Source organism: Lycium ferocissimum, chromosome 4, assembly GCF_029784015.1.
Source record: "Lycium ferocissimum isolate CSIRO_LF1 chromosome 4, AGI_CSIRO_Lferr_CH_V1, whole genome shotgun sequence".
In the NCBI taxonomy this organism is placed as follows: Eukaryota; Viridiplantae; Streptophyta; class Magnoliopsida; order Solanales; family Solanaceae; genus Lycium; species Lycium ferocissimum.
This window is the reverse complement of record NC_081345.1, coordinates 3,509,743-3,528,291: the sequence shown is the minus strand read 5'-3', so window position 1 is coordinate 3,528,291 and position 18,549 is coordinate 3,509,743. Positions and strand designations below refer to the sequence as shown.

Here is an 18,549-nt window from a genome sequence, read left to right as displayed (position 1 = left end):
TGATGAGAGGCTAGAAACACGAGTTTTAGCTATATTTAACCCTTTATTTACTAAACTTTAATTGTGTTTGAGCTAATATGTTATTAAATTATACGCATTACGTGTGTTTTGTTGTATAGGACTTGTTTTCAGGCTAATGAGCATTTTTGGAGCTAAATCGGATGCCATGACACTTCGATGTCTCAGTAGAAGTCCAACAAATCAATCAGGATCGAGTTCATGATTCAAGGATCGAATACGCATATGAAAAAATGAAAGAAAACGCACGACGTCGAAAGAATGCTTGGCGCTACGCCCTGCACGACGCGCCAGTACAGTTTCCCCGCAAAATGCTGAAATTTGCAGATTCTGAAATTTTTGCCTACTGCGACGCCCTGTGCGGCACAGTAGGCCAATTTTTGGCAGTTTCAATTTTCCGACTTTTTAAGAATTATTTTGGTCCGGGCACTTTTGGGGTATTTTATAAATACATAAAAAACACGTTTTTGAGGGGACTTTTGACCTAGGGAAAATTGGAGGCGCATAGAAGAGTTCAGATGCCTGAATTCGTTACTTTCCATCACAATTCGATTCAATACAGAAGTTTGGATCAATCGTCGGTTGTAATGTTTTCTAGTTCTATTTCTTCTATGTTCTTTTATTCTAATATGGAGTAGTTTTCTTATAGGGTTTTCTTATAGGGTTTTGACAGACATGATGTATTGATTGACGTTTTTAGATTCGATTCTTGTTTTATTGCTTGAATTCGTTAATGGAGTTTTGAATTGAATTGCAGAGTTATTTACTATTTATTTAATCGATAGAGGAATAGTTTGGTGAATATCTTTACATTATTTTGTTTGGTTTTAAATTGGTGATTCTTCTAAGTAATCGAAAGAGCTTCTTGAATTATTGGTTGAACCAAGAGAGGAAAATATCCGAGAGACGTTTTCCTTTAGACTAAACCCTTAATGTTTTCGTGCATTCCTATGGCTTTTCATTAGTCTTGACCACATTGATAGTAGTTTTACTTGATTGTTGAGATATTCTTTGATGCTCCAATCGCAAGAAGAAGTGTTCTATGAATTAGCTTAATATAAATCTGATTTAGCTCTTGATTGAATGATTCATTGAGTAATCGAAAGAGACTCTTAAATAATTTATCTTGAGTTATTAAGTTGACGGTATTCATGAGAAGTCGTTCGAAGATCTATTTCTATTCATAGTTTTTGAACATCCTCGGTGCTTACATTAGTTTACTTTGTGGAATATGAATAAATAATCAGAAGAGGTTTATTAGATTCTTGTGTAAATTAATTACTTATTGAATGCGAAAGACTCAATAAAATTTTAGAAGAGAATGATAAAAAGAATCAGAGCTAATTGCTAAAATCTTGCATCTGTCTTGTCTACTACCCTTACTTCTCATATTAATAGTAACCTTTGCTTTTGTTGTCAATTGACTTTAATTACGTTTGTAGTCGATAACGTAGTTTATAACCACAACAAATTCAAGTTTTGGTCACCTAAATAATACTAAACAAGTTTTGTTTGAGCAATTATTTGTATACCAATCCCTGTGGAGATGATCTATATTATTATACTATCTTTGACTAGCGAAGTGCTTAAATTATCGTATTTTGCGCTCGTCAAATTTTGTTGCCGTTCTTTGGTGATTGGCAACAAATAATACACAAATAGAATCTTGTGTATTAATTCAGGCTTTTATTTTATTTTTTCATTAAAACTAAAATAAAAAATCAATAGTTATTCTTTTTACAAGTAATTTTGTCTCTATTGTTTTTATTTATTTATTTATTTATTTATTTATTTATCTATTTTGTCTTCAAGATTTCTTTTGTAGTACCTGACAAGTGCTAGAGAGGAAAGCTTGAACAAAACATTCTTGAGAATTGAACTCTTAGTGCTTAAAGATAGAGCACAATCAGCCAAGAAAAACAACTGCAAAGTTAGCAACTGAATCTTGTCAAAAGTCTGTTATCTGTTTCAAATGGAAATCATCAATGGTTTGATTGTCAAGTTGGTAAGTATTCTTTCTATGACTCGTTTTATGAAAAGTGTCACTCTGTTTCTAGTGCTTACAAAAATAATGGTTCATATGAGCACAATTCTAACTTTGAATGTAATGAATATCCTAATTATGATTGGAATGAGAGCGAAGTGATACAACCACCTCAAGAGGAGAAGGGTAGCTTAGAAGAGCTTTTCTGTAAGTTTGTAAAAGGTGTTGAAGAGAGATTTACACAGATTGATGCAACATTGATACAGAATGACGCAGCAATTGAGAACCTAACAACACAAATGAGTCAATTCTTAAGTATGATGTCAAAAAACTTACTGCATTATGATGGTGAATATAGAGGAGATGCCATGTAAGCATGAACCGACCCCAAAGGATGAGCATTTAGAGAGACAAGTTGCTACTCTACAAGAGGACTCTGATTCGATTGAGATGAATAAGGATGTGTTTGATTGTGAAGCAATGGAAGAAGAGTTCAAACCTCCATCCAGCCTTCCACGTCTACAACCTTCATTAGAGGAGAATGAGAAACAAATGGTCTTGAACATGGAGGAAGAATATTCTCATGACCTTTCTTCTTTGTTTTCTTGTTCTAACCTTGACCATGTGGATTTTATTTTTGAAGAGAAGAGGAAGAAGTTCGTCGATTTTGAAGAGGTTTTAGGGGCGGTTTTTCTTTTGAAGAGGTTGAGGGACGGTTGGGTTGGTTTCGGTGTTCGTCGGTTTTGCTAACTGATGCCTTTTTGATTTTCAAATAATGGATATTGATTTTGAAATAAATGGGCTGGGGGTTGGGTTAAATGGATTGGTTTTGTTTTTTTACTTTTTTTTTTTTTATATATATATTTTGTACAAGATTAAGAAATTTTAAGAAATACATTTTGAACCACAATTAATTTAATCACAAATTTAAGTGGCCTTTGACCTTGGCTGGTCAAAGTTATCACCTTTAGTAATTAGTAGACTTGAGTATCACCTTGAGTTTATTTTTCCGATCTTCTTCACCTAGCCGGGTCGTTTTGATCTGGTTTAGAGCCGTTTCACAGGCCCGCTCATATACACTATTTCAGACATTGAAATAATATTCTAAAAACATGGAAATGTTCGAAAATCAATTTCCATATTATTTCCACCGTCAGTTTGCTTCAAAAGTTTCAAAAACAGATTTGAAAAATAAGACCCACTTTGAAGGATTTTTACAAATTCCGAAAACCAACAAGGTAGAAGTAAATGAACGCTCTGATATGAAATGTAAGACATTGTATACAATTTAAGAATGTCTATATACATAGTGAGCGAAACGCAGCGGAATAATAGATCGACGTACCTCCAACCATTGTTAAAGAGTCGTGGTAGCATCGTCGGCATTATATTGGTTTTCCAATCCGGTGAGTCTTCTAAGCATCAACCACTATTAGAGCGGATTTTAAAAGAAAAAATTGTGCTTAGGGACCCAATCCGTTTGCCATGTCTTTTATATTGTTCTACCATCAAGAACAGTTAATAGAGCAGTTTTTAGGGGCAGCAGTTTTCTTAGGGTAATTTCAGATAATGGGAGTTTCAACTGGTCCAAAAATGAAGGACCATTTGTTCACACGTTCAATTCTGAACGTGAACTAACAAAACTAATATCTTATGTTAGCACAATAAGCAATTTTCCAAAAGGTGTGACGTTCTGAATTAAATTCATGTTTGGATTCATTTAAACTGCAACAATAACTTGCATTAATAACTTCCGAAGTGATTTTCACTCCATATCCTCGTCTTGTGCTTTGTCACATTGTTTCCAAGAAAGCCAAATATCTTCTTTAAAGATGACATTAGTTAGCTAGTCATCTGAACAGGTTTCATATTGATGCCATGTAAATGACTATCACATTTCTCTTTCTTCAAAGTTTATGTTTTCTTTTTTGTTATTTTTATTCAGATGTTTTTAATTCTTTGTATAATGAACATTTACATTTTTGCATCTAAATGTTCTTGAAATAATGCGAGAAAGGCAAAATAGTTGTTAAACTTTGATGACTATTTTGATCTTTTAACTTTTTCACTTTGAGACTTCTCACTCATAATATTAATAGTACTAGTTTTCTATATATGTGCCTCACAGTAAGTAGGCGTTTGGACGTACGATTTTAAATCCGTAATGAGATGAAATCGACGTTTAGACGTGCGATTTCATCTACGATTTCATCTCATGAGATGAAATCGCAAATCATCAAAAAAAGGCATGATTTGGGATTTGAAATCATGATTTCAAAAAATATAAATGTAAAATTTGACCCATACGTTTATATTTTGTAAAAAAAGACCCATAAGTTAGTAGATATATTTACTAATCATGTTTACCAACCATAAGTTGGTAGATATATTGTTCGTACCATGTGGGAAGATTATATTAAAGAGTAGTTACATTACTATTCATGTTAAATTTTCCTTTTTATTGAACTAAAATTTGATTAATTGATGTTTATTATTTATTTAATCGATAGAGGAATAGTTTGGTGAATATCTTTACATTATTTTGTTTGGTTTTAATTGGTAATTCTTCTAAGTAATCGAGAGAGCTTCTTGAATTATAGGTTGAACCAAGAGACGAAAATATCCGAGAGACATTTTCCTTTAGACTAAACCCTTAATAATTTCGTGCATTCCTATGGCTTTTCATTAGTCTTGACATCATGGATAGTGGTTTTACTTGATTGTTGAGATATTCTTTGATGCTCTAATCGCAAGAAGAAAGTGTTCTATGAATTATCTTAATATAAATCTGATTTAGCTCTTGATTGAATGATTCTGTTGAGTAATCGAAAGAGACTCTTCAATAATTTATCTTGAGTTATTAGCTGACAGTATTTGTGAGAAGTCGTCAGAAGATTTATTTCTATTCTTAGTTTTTGAACATTCTCGGGGCTTGCATTAGTTTACTTTGTGGAATATGAATAAATAATCGGAAGAGGTTTATTAGATTCTTGAGTAAATTAATTACTTATTGAATGCGAAAGACTCAATAAAATTTAGAAGAGAATGATAAAAAGAATCGGAGCTAATTGCTAAAATCTTGCATATGTCTTGTCTAGTACCCTTACTTCTCATATTAATAGTAACCTTTGCTTTCGTTGTCAATTGTCTTTAATTACGTTTGTAGTCTTTAATTACATTTGTAGTTGATAATGTGGTTTATAACCACAACAAATTCAAGTTTGGTCACCTGAATAATACTAAACAAGTTTTGTTTGAGTAATTATTTGTATGCCAATCCCTGTGGAGACGATCTATATACTATACTATCTTTGACTAGCGAATAGCTTAAATTATACTGTGTTTGCGCTCGTCAAATTTTTATGCCGTTGCCGGGGATTGACAACAAATAATACTCAAAGTGTGGGGTGGGGAATGTAAATATGCGTTTGTTTTTATTTATTTATTTGTTTACTTTTTTGCATAATTTTGGGTCTTAATTTTTTTATGCAATAACCCCTTGGATTTTATTTGTGCCGCGGTTCTTTTTCGAGTTGATTTTTTTTTTTTTAACCGGGTGTAGTTAATTTTTTTTTTAAGAGTAAAGAATTCAATGCTTTTGTATGAATTAGAGGGTTCTTCCTAAAATTTGCTGAAGACTATGAGAAGAGAGATTTTACTAATTCTCAAGTGTGTCTATACAACCAATCACAGAGGTATTTACACACAAAACTTGTAAGGACCCGTGGGCCCCCGCCATGGACCGGACTGATGGGCCCCGTGGAACGAGGAAGCATGACTTGTCATGACATACTCGGATATTGTGCGAGAGGTGCATGTGCGGTTCGATATCTGTTGCGGCGGTTGGGATCGAACCGCGACCTTGCGCTTGCCTTTACACATTCCCCGAGAATCGTCTGCTACCAATTGGCTGCGGCTCGGTTGGTGAAAACATTCCCTTTGAAAATGTAAAGCATGCGAAGGTCGCAGATTCGATCCATTCCCTGACAGCAAAACCTCTTTTTTTTTTTGTGCTCTGGTAATAATGTCCCAGTATGTCATGATAGGATGTCCATGAACCTGGGCGGTCAATTAGTCTTTAAACTGTGAAGCCTAACTAGGAAAATACAATTAAGGAAACAAGATAAAATCCGTAATAATGGAAACTAAATAAGATAATAATACGCTTAATTATGATTTAGAATACGATCATATCAAAAATATCGGGATGCGATTCAATCTTAATGAGAATCGAGATTTGTCCAACCTTTCCCGCCAGGTTGGTGCGTAGATATCACACATTGCCCTTGCAAAACTAAGTTGTGATAAATTCTCTTTGCTATGCCCTTTGGTAAAAACATCATGTTGGCTAGCTGGATGTCGTATGGAACGAGCTCGAAATATCGTCATCAACTTTTCCTTGATGAAGTGTCGATCAATTTCAATGTGTTTTTGTCGATCATGTTGTCTTGGATTATGGGCTATGCGATGGCTGCCTTGTTGTCCGGTACAAGGATAATTTATTATCTACAGACATTTTCGGTTCTTCACTAGCTTTCGCGACCGCGAAGTTCACGGACACCACTGAAAGCCATAGCTACATGCTTTGCTTGCGGAGTTGATCTAGCAACTATACTTTGCTTCTTGCTTCTCCAAGTGACAAAGTTCCCTCCCACAAGTGTGCGATAACCGGTTGTAGACCTCCTATCATCTAGAGATACGGCCAAGACATACGGCAAAGCTTTTATGGAGGTGACCATGTTTGGTGAAAAAAGACTTTCCGGAGCAGATTTCAAATATCGCAAAATGCAAAAACGGCACTGCGTGGAGAATCACGAGGATCATGCAATTTAACCGGCTTACCGTACTAAGCACATGCTATGTTAGGTACAGTGTGTGAAAGATAAATGAGTCTTCCAACCAATCTCTCGATATCTTTGTTTATCACGGATTCTCACTATCCTGCTTGTAGCTTGTGGTTGCTCTCAATTGGTGTTCCTTTGGTTTCTGACCCAACATGCAGTTTCTTCAAGAGATCTAGAATATATTTCCTCGAGAAATGAAGATTCCTTTTCGATCTAGCCACTTCAATTCCCAAGAAATATTGAAGCCTTCCACTAGATCCTTGATATCAAACTCATGCAGCCAAAAGCTTCTTTAGCCGACCCGTCTCTTTGTCATCATCTTTGTCATCACTATATCATCAACATAAACTATTAAAAAAGTGATCTTACCCTTGTGATGTCTTATAAAGTATGATCGGCATTGCTTTGTTGATACCAAAAGAAAACATGGCTTTCTTTGAATGCAGCCGAACCGTACTGCGGGAGATTGTTTTAGCCCATATAAACTTTCTTCAATCTACACCTTTTCCTTGACTTGTTTCATTATCAAATCCGGGAGAATCTCCATATACACTTTTTCTTCCAAGTCATAGTGTAGAATGCATTTTTTACATTAAACTGCCTTTGCGATTCCGATCCAAGGTTGAGCACAAGATAACAAGATTCGATTGTGTTCATCTTTTATGAGGAGCAAATGTTTCTTGATAGTCCACTCCATATGTTTGAGTGAATCCCTTTTACCAATCGGCCTTGAACCTCTCCAATCGAACCATTGGCTTTTATGTTTCACGGTGAACACCCACACCCGACCAACTTCTTGTGCGGTGGAGGAGCGACTAATTCCTAAGTCTTATTTTTTGGTAGAGCCTTCATTTCTTCAAACATTGCTTCTTTCCACTTGGGATCTTGAAAGCTTCCTCGATCATGCGAAGAACCTGGAGAAATGGACAAGGCAAAGGCTCATAGGAAGGGGACAAGGAATCATAGGACACAAAGTTAGAAATAGGATGTTTAGTACGGATCGACCCATTTTCTTTGAGCAACGGGTCTATCTAAATCATCGGAAGAATCGAAATTAAAGATGACTCACGAGAAGAGAAGGATTCTTGGCGGGGGAGTTGGTTGCATGATGGCTTGTCTCTTGTTTCTCCTTGAATATCTCATCAAATCGGGGTTGTCGGATACGATAGTCTTTTCGTGAATGTAGTCTCCCTCGAGCGATGCGTCTTACATCCTCCCGAACACTCTCTCCCGATGGAACTCTCACAGAGTAATGTCATCAAAATCCCGAACTAGGTATCACCTCTTCTTTTTTCATTATTCTCCCCACGAAGAGGTGATTGGGTTCCCATTAGTAAGGTTCGGATCTCTAAAAGTAACATCCATACTTACAAAATACTTCGCCATGATGGAGGATAGTAACACCGATAACCTTTGTGTTGGAGAATACCCAAGAAACACACGTTTATGCATTCCTACTATGAACAAAACAAACACGCAAACCTTTAGCAGGAACAGTATAGACATTATTCCCTCGTAAAATCGTAAAGGACTCTTAAAATTGAGTGCTTTGAGAGGCATTCTATTGATAAGATAACATTTGCTAGAATTGCATCTCCTTAGTAAGGTTTTGGGAGATTCATGGTGAACATGAGGGATCTAGCAACTTCCAACAAATGTCTATTTTTTCCGTTCCCAGCCACTCCATTTTGTTTACTAGTGTAAGGACAACTAGTTTGGTGGATGATCTCGTTAGACTCCAAATAAGTACCAAATCGACTATCCATGTATTCGGTGCCATTATCGGTTCTCAAAATTTTTATCTTAGTTTTAGAGTGCAAACCATCTTATGAAAAGATTGAAAGCAAGAAAATACATCACTTTTTGCTTTTATCGAGGTAAACCCAAGTCATTCTAGTGCAACAATCAATAAAAGTGACAAACCATCGATTACGGACGGAGGACGGCCGTACGAGTAGGCCCCAAACATCGAATGGATAGTCATGAAAGTTTTTAAGCGTGCTTTTATTATTACTTGATGGATAAGAGTTTCTAGTATGTTTGGCATACTCACAAGTGTCACAAAACAAAGATTCAACACCGTCCTATAAAACAAACTAGGATATAGTTTTTCTAAAATAAAAAAGGATGGATGCCCCAACCGCCTATGCCACCGTATTATTTCTTCATTGGCATTCTTATTTTCTCCAAAAAAGCCTTGACATAGAACATGTCACACCCTAATTTCCGGTAGGGCATGATGGGCACCCGACCCTTACCTAGGGCCGAGCGAACATGAGACTTTCGTAATACACATAATCATACCGGGCCCGCAAAACGTGTCAAAATGCGAAGGAAAATTTTTTAGGAAAACAAACATGCCTTTCATCTTTTCAAATCAAATAAAACTCGTAGTCATAACGAATACGTAACATAATGCATCTTGATATATCGAACTACATAGCCGATTACAAAACAAATACGTTAATAATGCGCCAACAACATATCGGCTCGCTCGCTTACAACCGACATATTACATACATGACCCCGTCTCGCAAAGTTCTAACATAACCCAAATACCGTAACATAAATGCTCGGACTCGGCGGCCTCGGGAAAAGTGGGCTCGCTAATCCGGCTCGGAACATCTTCCACTAGAATTTTTTCATCCGTACACTGCTACGGATGAACGCGACCCCAGAAGAAGGAGGGTCACGACATATGTCCGAGTATGTAAGCAGAAGAATACAAGAAAGAATCATACCGAAGACGGAGTACGTAAAGTCGGCATAATGATGAGAATACCGGTGTGCTTACATCCGAGATACAAATCGTACAAACGAGGTACGTATAACAAACATAATAGTCGAGAATGCCCCAAACGCCACTCCAGGAACGTACAAATCATGTATAACGCCGCGTATAATATCCGACCCATACGGGGACTAAGTGTCATAAGTGAAAACATTTCTTTTCGAAAGAACCATTTTGTCTCATATATACGGGAAAATCAAACATATCATATCACGTACATCACGTGTCCTCACATTATCATATCACATATACGCGGCCGGGAACCCGGCGGTTAATATCACAATTATATAAATATACCGCGCCGGGAACCCGGCGGTTAAGATCCTCGTATATATAAATATACCGCCGGGAATCCGGACGGTTAATATCACAATTATATAAATATACCGCGGCCGGGGAACCCGGTTAATATATGCGTATACGCAATTAAATTCAAGGCTCGACAAATAAATACATATACATATATATATTAGGATCGAAAGCTCAAAGTAAGTATCAGTGCGCGGAATTAGTATACAAAAGATATGAGCCTTTAAATCTACAAAACTTTCGAAAAATACTTCATAAGTCATTTTTAAAAAATTTAGTGTCGTTCACGTTTAGGGCTTTCAAATAACTTATGGAACAAATCAAACGGAGCCTTAAATTCATAGGCAAAAGTCCCGTCTTTATATCATACGAAAGTAGATTAAGTAAGACAAACGAAGGAGGTCTCGGGACTAGTGGGCCTACGGGTCAAGTCGGTGGCGTACGTGATTCTACAAACATTAGACTCTAGCGGGGTCATCCATGAAAGTTTCAAAACGATTCTATCTCATTTGTGCAAATTACGGATGTTCGAATAGTTTTCCAACAAAACATAAGAATTATAATTCAATTACATTGAATGAATAGTACCTAAAATCAGACTCGGATTTCTATGAACAGAATAACCCCCGAGGCTCAAATCCAAACCTAGTACACCTAGGACATGCCAAGAGAAGAAAAGGGATAGCTTTACATACCTTTAGCGTTTAGTCGTATTATAACTTGTACTTGCTGCCCAATAGCACTTATCCTATATCAAGATATCAAGAGCTACAATTAGTCTACAAAGGAATTTAATACGCATTCCCCGACGCTCACAACCCCTTTCAAACATTTAGACGACGTTTCGTTCGCATTCAACCCAACTAGTGCTACAAGCTAACATTGCTAATCATTCTTTCTTATATCATTCCAAACTTGTTTAACATGACTTTAGGGGACTTTGGACAGCTTGCACATCATTCAAATGGGTCCCAAACTCACGGCCAAACAGCACATACCACAACACCATTTTCACTTAGCAATTTTCCAGTTTTAACTTACAACGATAACAAGACATTTAACAACATTACCTTTACGATTCTTGGAACTGTTTTAGTATCATTTTCATTCTTACAACAGCCCACAAACCATTTCAATTTCAACTTGAATCATTAAACTTCACTTCCACTAAACGTTCACAACAATAATCAACATTCAACATACACTAACTTACCCCCTTCATGAAAACAGTCCACGGTTTGGACTGTTTTTATACTTCAACATAAATCATTTCTTTTACTCCTCAATTTACATATTCATAAGGCATACAATATACCACAATGTCCATAAAAACAACAATCAAAACATGACACAAAACAGTCCACTAATTCCCTTAAATCAGTCCCCTACACGGCTCCAACACAACTACAACAACTTCATGATTTTCATCCATTTAGCCATACTACAACACATTCAATTCATTCCCAATACATTCACAAGAAGATTAAGCATTATTCCATCTAAGTCTACAACACACGGCCCACCTCAACTTCTCAAGAAAAACAGTCAATACCAACATGCAACACCGTAAACATTCAATTCTGCAAAACGCATGAGAAGGGATCAATTCTTACCTTAACAATCTAACTTCTCAACTTGGCTAATCTATGACTTGAACTAATACTTGTTCTTGTTGCTCCAATGGCTACTCCACGTTGCCATGTACCTCCCTAAGGGTTGAAACACCTTGGAAATTTTTTGTGAATCAAAATGGAGAGTTCAAATACGGCCGTGAGCTTATAAGAGCTTGCATGGCACATTTATGGTTTCTCTCACTTGAAACTTAATAGTGAATGTGTAGAACACTTTAGGGACTTATTGGTAAGAGAAAATAGAAGGCATTTTGGCCGTGGTATGGCGGTGGAACGACCATGGTGGCCGTGGCTCTCTCTCTACCTTCAGTTTCTATGTTTGTGAAATGGAGCTTCTCTCCTATTCCACTTTGTGTAGTTGGGAAATGAGTTGTGGCTGAACTTTTGGTCAACAAGGAGACCATTTTGCTGCCCAATAAAGTCTTGAACGTTTCCCCCACTAAAGCATGGCAAAAATCAGATTTTTCTATGTGGTAGTGGGGCCACCTTGACCACTAGTGATAAATTTGTGGATAGTTAAATCTTAATCCCCGATCCGCCCAACTTACATCGTCCATATCTCCTTATCCCGATATCATTTTGACGAGCGGTTTATTGCGTTGCAAACTAGACTCGATGAACTTAATTTTAGGCTTTTGAAACACCTTAAAACTCGCATATACAAGGAGATATGCCTCCTACAACATAGGCTAAAATCGGGTCCGAGATTTTACGAAATTGTTCCGATTCATTTCGTTTAACATCTTATCCTCTTCCAACCTCATGTAACCTCTTATACATACATATACACACTTATATACATCAATAAAAATCCATATACACGTCTCGAAGGTCCGAGAATCACAATAACCTTAAACATAACTTGAGAACTCACGAGAGCTTCGACGAAACTCCAATCGCAAAAGTATATTCATATCTTTTGTCCATCCTATATCATTACTAATAATCTCAAATACTTTAAAAGGTCACTCACATTACCTCATATACATACTCATAACGCGATTTCAAATCCTTTAGGTTACCATGTCACCTCGGGATACTCAAGGCAACCGTATACATATAATGATATTCTTACTAACTCGATTAGCTTTCTTCAACCTTCTTAACTCATTCTTTCTTGTTTTAATACAAGTAGCACGGATTATTATGGAGTGTAACAGAACATCACTTTGATTCCTCTCCAACAGATATAAGCCATCATGCACTCTACCACTGCCAATCCTCTTCCTTGTTTGAAGATCCGAAAGACCATGACGGTCGGGAAAAAACTCAATTTTGCGGTTTAGAGCTTTGGTAGTGGCGAAACATACTTTGATAAAAGGTTAATTGGAAGGCGAGGTACATGAGTACGAAAGATAGCCGAATATTGGAGCACAAAAAACCAGAACATGTTCCTATCGGGGAAAAGAGAACCATCGGCTATTCTAACATTGTCATTTTTAGACATGAGAGTAGTTAAGAAGTTCTTTAGAGAGCTGTCATGTGTCTATTCGCACCAGAATCAATAATCCATGAATTAAGATGAGTAGTAAAAGCGATTCGACTTCACCAAATTAGATGTTACTAGAGGAAGAGTCAAGTTGCGACAAAAATGACTTGAGATCTTGAGTTCACTAGGAGAGAAAATTCACCGAGGTTGTCTCTTAGATGACTCTCGTCTCGATGAATTTGGTTGAGCTCTCATTGAGTTGACTTGTTTTCCTCCACGACCTAGAGGGTCGACCGTGTAACTTCCGAGAAGTTTCCTTGGTGTGGCGTGGCTTCCCACAATAATCACAATGTAAGTGATCTTTATCATAATTGGTACCCTTTATTTGCTCCGAAAATCACTAGCGTTCAATCCGGACTTCTCGGTGGTATTGTGTAATCACTAGCGATAACCCAGGACTTCTCTTATTGGTGTTGTGTAGAGCATAGCACTCCTTCTTCTTTCTTCCTGGACATAGGAATAGGCTTCCTCAAGAAGAGAAGGAAAGGGGTTTTACCAATACTTGAACCCTTATCCGGTCAAATTCGTGGTTCAACCGGCCAAGAAATCATAGATCCGCTCTTTTCAACAAGTTACCGGAACTTTCCGCATCCACGAGTACAATACGCTTGGAAGTCTTGATAATAATCTAGCTCTTGCCACAAACCATTCAATTCGGAAAAATCTTGAGAAATTGACATCTCACCTTGCTTTGTGCCATGGACTTTTTTATGGATCTCAAAGATCTGAGCATCATTCCCATTAGCGAGAGTAGGTGAGGCTTAGTTGCATTCAGCATTTTTTCGGCATTGTCTAGCAATAGATATTGTCGTAATCACTGGGGTTGCATAGAGTTGATAAGCCATGCCATGACAAGCGAATTCTCCGAGTCATTTGGCTGTAGGTGGGATCGAGGAAGCCGGTTTTTTCTTATCCCCGTTAATGTACCCCCGCAACTTTCTAGCTTTGATAAATAATAAATTGGATCTAGACCAAGCAAGGTAAGTGGCATTACCGTGAGTTTCACGGGGCTAATCTTTAGGTGTGGATTAGTTTCGACATGGTGGCAAGAAAAAGACTAGAACGCAGGGAGAAAACAAAAGGAAAAATCGAGAGATTTTTTTTTTTTTTTTTTACAGCAATGCTCGATAGTGCGGGAGAGAGGAAACTCTATCTCTAAAAAAAAAAGGCACGGACTACGATACCATGAAGACTTTGAGAAGAGAGATTTTATTAATTCTCAAGTGTGTCTATACAACCAATCACGAGAGGTATTTATACACAAAAGCGAAGCCTAACTAGGAAAATACAATTAAGGAAACAAGATAAAATCTCTATAATAATGGAAACTAAATCGGATAACAATCTGTCTAATTATGATTTAGAATGCGATCATATCAAAATCATATCGGATCGATCCAATCTTAATAGAATCAGATTTGTCAACATTTGCCTATGCCTTGAGAATAATGAATGCCTTGTTTGTGACGCCTAGGCTCACGTTTCAACTCATGTATAAGTACTAGAAATAATTACTTTGTCTCAATTTGTTCCGGAGGAAGTCGGGAAATCCTGTCCTGAGTGAGTTGTGTGTCAATGTGTGTGTGAGGTTTTTGGTTGATATTCTGTGCATGTCATTTGATGTCTAAACTTGCCCCGAGTTTGTGCAAAGCGAAATGGAAGTCTTAATCAATCTAGAAAGTGATATAGCCGTTTCTTTGTTGAGTCTTCTAATATAGAATTCTGCAATAACATAGTCCACCAAAAAACAGAGATATGAAAAGTTTTTCTTCCTTCAAATTACAGGAGAAAGAAGTCAAACTGAACACTCTCACCATGTAATTTAATAAAAAAAACAATCAAGCCGATGGAAGGCTGTCCAAAGCAACTTCTTTCAAGGATGGCATTGACTCCTGTTGATGCGGGCAGACATAAGTATTTCCTACTCTTCGGAAAACTTTCCAAGGACCAGGGTAGCACCTAAGTTTTCAAGAGATGGAAAAATTCCATTTCAAAGAAAAAAAGAAAAGCAGCAAAACTCACGTGACAACAAAGCAATCTAACAAATGGTGAATTCAGCATTAGTCCAAAGCTTTAGTAAAGACGTTACCTAAACAGGACTCCTCCATTTCGTCATTTAATTGTGAATATGATATACTGTCTCCATCTTAGGGAAAAGAGTCTTGGAAACTGCAGCCAGCTTTGGGTAGAAGAATGACGGATAATCTTATTCTTGTCAAAGATAGCATGAAATACAGTAACTTAATCTCTTTTCTTATCTGTAATTCTTAAAAGGCAACAAAATTCGTAATACATGTCCATCCTATTTGCGATGCAACAAGTTACTCATTACCACAATATGCAGACAAACATGCAGAACAATAAGAAACTTTTGTTCTTTGATCAGGGTAAAAAAAAAAAAAAAAATATATATATATATATATATTAGATTCAATAGTACAAGTATGAGCGAGCTTATAGTAATAGTTGTAATTGAAATAAGAGTTATCTTAATCACTAGGATAAATATATTTGTTACCAGAAAAAGAAAATGAAATCAGATAGAACTATCAAAATTTGTGGTAAGAAAGGATACAACCAGATCTTATTCGATCAAGCTCTCCGTTAAATATAATCAGTTTCCTGGAAGTGTTTGACTCTTCCACGACAAGCATCTCTATATTGCAGAAGTAAATGTTGTCGTCATAAAATTTCTACGAAATTGATCAGTTGATATACACTAAGGTGCAAGAATTTGATGTCACCGGAGACATTAAAATATGGATAGGTGACTACAAATAGTTCATCTGCTGGCTTGACACAGTCAGCCATGTTGACCTTCCCGGTGAAACCGAAATCCTCGAAAAAAGAAGGCTGTGTCAAATAGTCCAACTTAAAATATGCTCCTAAGGGAGTTGATTGTCTTGCAAATTTCACTTCATTTGCCTCCGGTAAAAACTGAATAATGCAAGTTTGACAGATCACACCTGGAGCCTGTTTGGATGGGCTTATTTTAAGCAGCTTATAAGCTGTTATAAGCTGCAAACAGCTTATAAGCTAAAAAAAAATAAGTTGGGGTAGCTCAATTTATTTTTTTTGGTTTATAAATTGTTTTCAGCTTATAAGCTGCTTTAGATAAGTTAAGTCAAACGGGCCCAATTATATTTTTAAGTTTATTTTGAGCACAAAATGACTTTAAGCTAGCCAGCCAAACACTCAAAAAAAAACTGAAAACAACTTATAAGCCAATCCAAACGGGCTCCTGATAGAGTAAAAGGCTTAATGGGAAAAGAGGTTATCACAAACATTAACAGGGAAGTATGCTGCAAATATATAAAATGGCTACATGCATGAAGACGAGAGATGAACTCTCCAAATAGCTGAATTTTGGTCTATTTTGTATAAAGCGGAAACTAGAAGAATAAATCCCACGCTCTTGTGCAGTACAGTCCAACAGGTAAGGATTACGCAACAGCTTTTCCTTGCTAATTTTGTGATTACTTTTTTACGGATTATTTATTTCCACATATACCGATTTCCAGTTGATTGTTTGGCACAAGGAAAAGTAGAATGTAGAAGTTGTGGAATTCAATCAAGATAGGACATCGACGTTTGTCTCTAAGTGTAGTAAACCAAAGATCAATAGTCAGCAAGAAAGCCTTGTCGAGACACTATGTATAATTTGGAAAAGATAAAGATTGATAAAGGTGCTGAACTATAAAATTCTGGTCTGTGTGGCTTTCTCCGGTATAACCAAGAGATCACAGAACTCACGAATTAGTTGCATACTTCCAGTCATTTCTGTTCCACCCTCACCGTCACCTGCTAAAAATTAACAATAGAGTATATTCACCTGACATGGATGGGAAATCAGCAAGCTAGTGTAGGTTATACCGATCTTCACATGCCCAAACAAGGAGAAAGTATAAAGTAAGGAGGACAATTAGGCATAACCTGGTACAGAACCCAATCCAGCAGTTGGAAATTCAAATTCCTGGTAAAAGAAAGTTGTTGCTCTTTCAGTCCACGGGAAGTATGAATACCGTATTATTTCCTTAAGGTGTTGTCACTTGAAGACATATTGCGAAAATTGACTGACTATCAGCTGTTTGTTGTCCTTCAATGCCAATTCAGCTGCTTCTCTAGCATGTTAATTATGAAAATCCGGAATTATGATTGAAGAACTGCAGGACAGACTCATGCTTGTAAATGCAGCAAAGGTGAATAACTAAGAGAGGTTAGAGCTAACCAAAAATACAGTAGAACGAATTAAGTTTTGATCAAATTCTAACACAGAGAGGGACAAGAGAGTTTGTCAAATGCCATAAGAAACTAAAGACACCTTAGCTTGAAGAGATGAAAGATTCTAAGCCAGGAAACTAATTTCAAGTAACAAGAACATAATAACAAATATATTATAGCTCGTAGATATGTTGGGTATGAGTCTCATTTGAGAAGAACAGTGAATGATAATGAGATTGCATGAGCACAAATAAATCATTATAGTTGGTACAATCATAACAGCACATTGTTTGGTGAGTACTGGCAATTAGTCACAGTCTTCTGAGCTCACTACAAACGCTCTTTTATAAGGGCTTGGGGATAAGATCCCACCCGAGAAATAGTCTTCTTGGGGTGGACACACTTTTTATCACGCCGGGATGGAATTGTTACTTCTGAAGGTGTTCAAAGTGATATAACAGAAACAGCGATGAACATTCGAAAGGCAGCAAGCAGTTTATCTTTTTATCAAGAGAAGAACTCGCAATCACAAGTACAGAATTATATCAGTATATGATCCACTTAAGATTTACTAGAGAATTAGATTCATCCTTAGTAACTTTAACTAGGACTCACATTATACTAACACCTTATTCTCGTCGCCCTATGTTATTTATTTTAACTTAATTTTTTTCATAATTCATCCTCCTATCTTATCTACGTACTAAACGATCCTTCAGTTTAAAAACTCCTATATGTATGTAGGCCTTCTATTAGCTATTAGCTATTAGCAATTAAGTTAACCTTCCTTCACATGTTAAAGAAAATATATATTATTTCTAAAATCTCAAGCACTTCACATTCTGTCAGACTACTTCTGATCAGTTCGATTCCAAAAGCACTGTAGTAACTAACAGAGGTGGAGCCAAGATTTAAAGTTTATGTGTTCAGAACTTGCTACCAAACTCATAGCTCGTCTTTAGTTACTGGGTTAATAATTATGGATTTCCTAATACAAATACAGTGTCTAAGCAAAATTTACTAGGTTCTTCATTGTTGGAGCGGAAAGAATAAAAACACAGTAATTAACGTGGTTCGAATCGATGTGATCCTAATTCACGGAGAACGGCGGGCACTTTTATTATAATCAAAGGAGAAACTAATTTACAAGATGAAATACTTTTAGGTTCTTCTTTCGCCCCCAAAACCTTAGCTAGCATGTTTTCACGCCCCCCAACCCTGGCCGGGGGGTAACACGGGACTCACCCCCCTTTCTTGGCGAA

General features: G+C 36.7%; 1 protein-coding gene across 1 annotated transcript in view; it reads right to left on the bottom strand.

The window, feature by feature from the left end:
- Positions 1-14,834: 14,834 nt before the first annotated feature.
- Positions 14,835-18,549, bottom strand: part of LOC132054336 (uncharacterized) — a gene marked incomplete at its 5' end in the record, with an annotated part of 6,181 nt that continues 2,466 nt past the window's right edge. Inside the window, 8 exon segments of the mRNA XM_059446378.1 lie at positions 14,835-15,025; positions 15,156-15,185; positions 15,187-15,271; positions 15,642-15,722; positions 15,811-16,003; positions 16,767-16,867; positions 17,000-17,039; positions 17,145-17,182. Of these exon segments, the coding sequence (XP_059302361.1) occupies positions 14,905-15,025; positions 15,156-15,185; positions 15,187-15,271; positions 15,642-15,722; positions 15,811-16,003; positions 16,767-16,867; positions 17,000-17,039; positions 17,145-17,182 (689 nt within the window).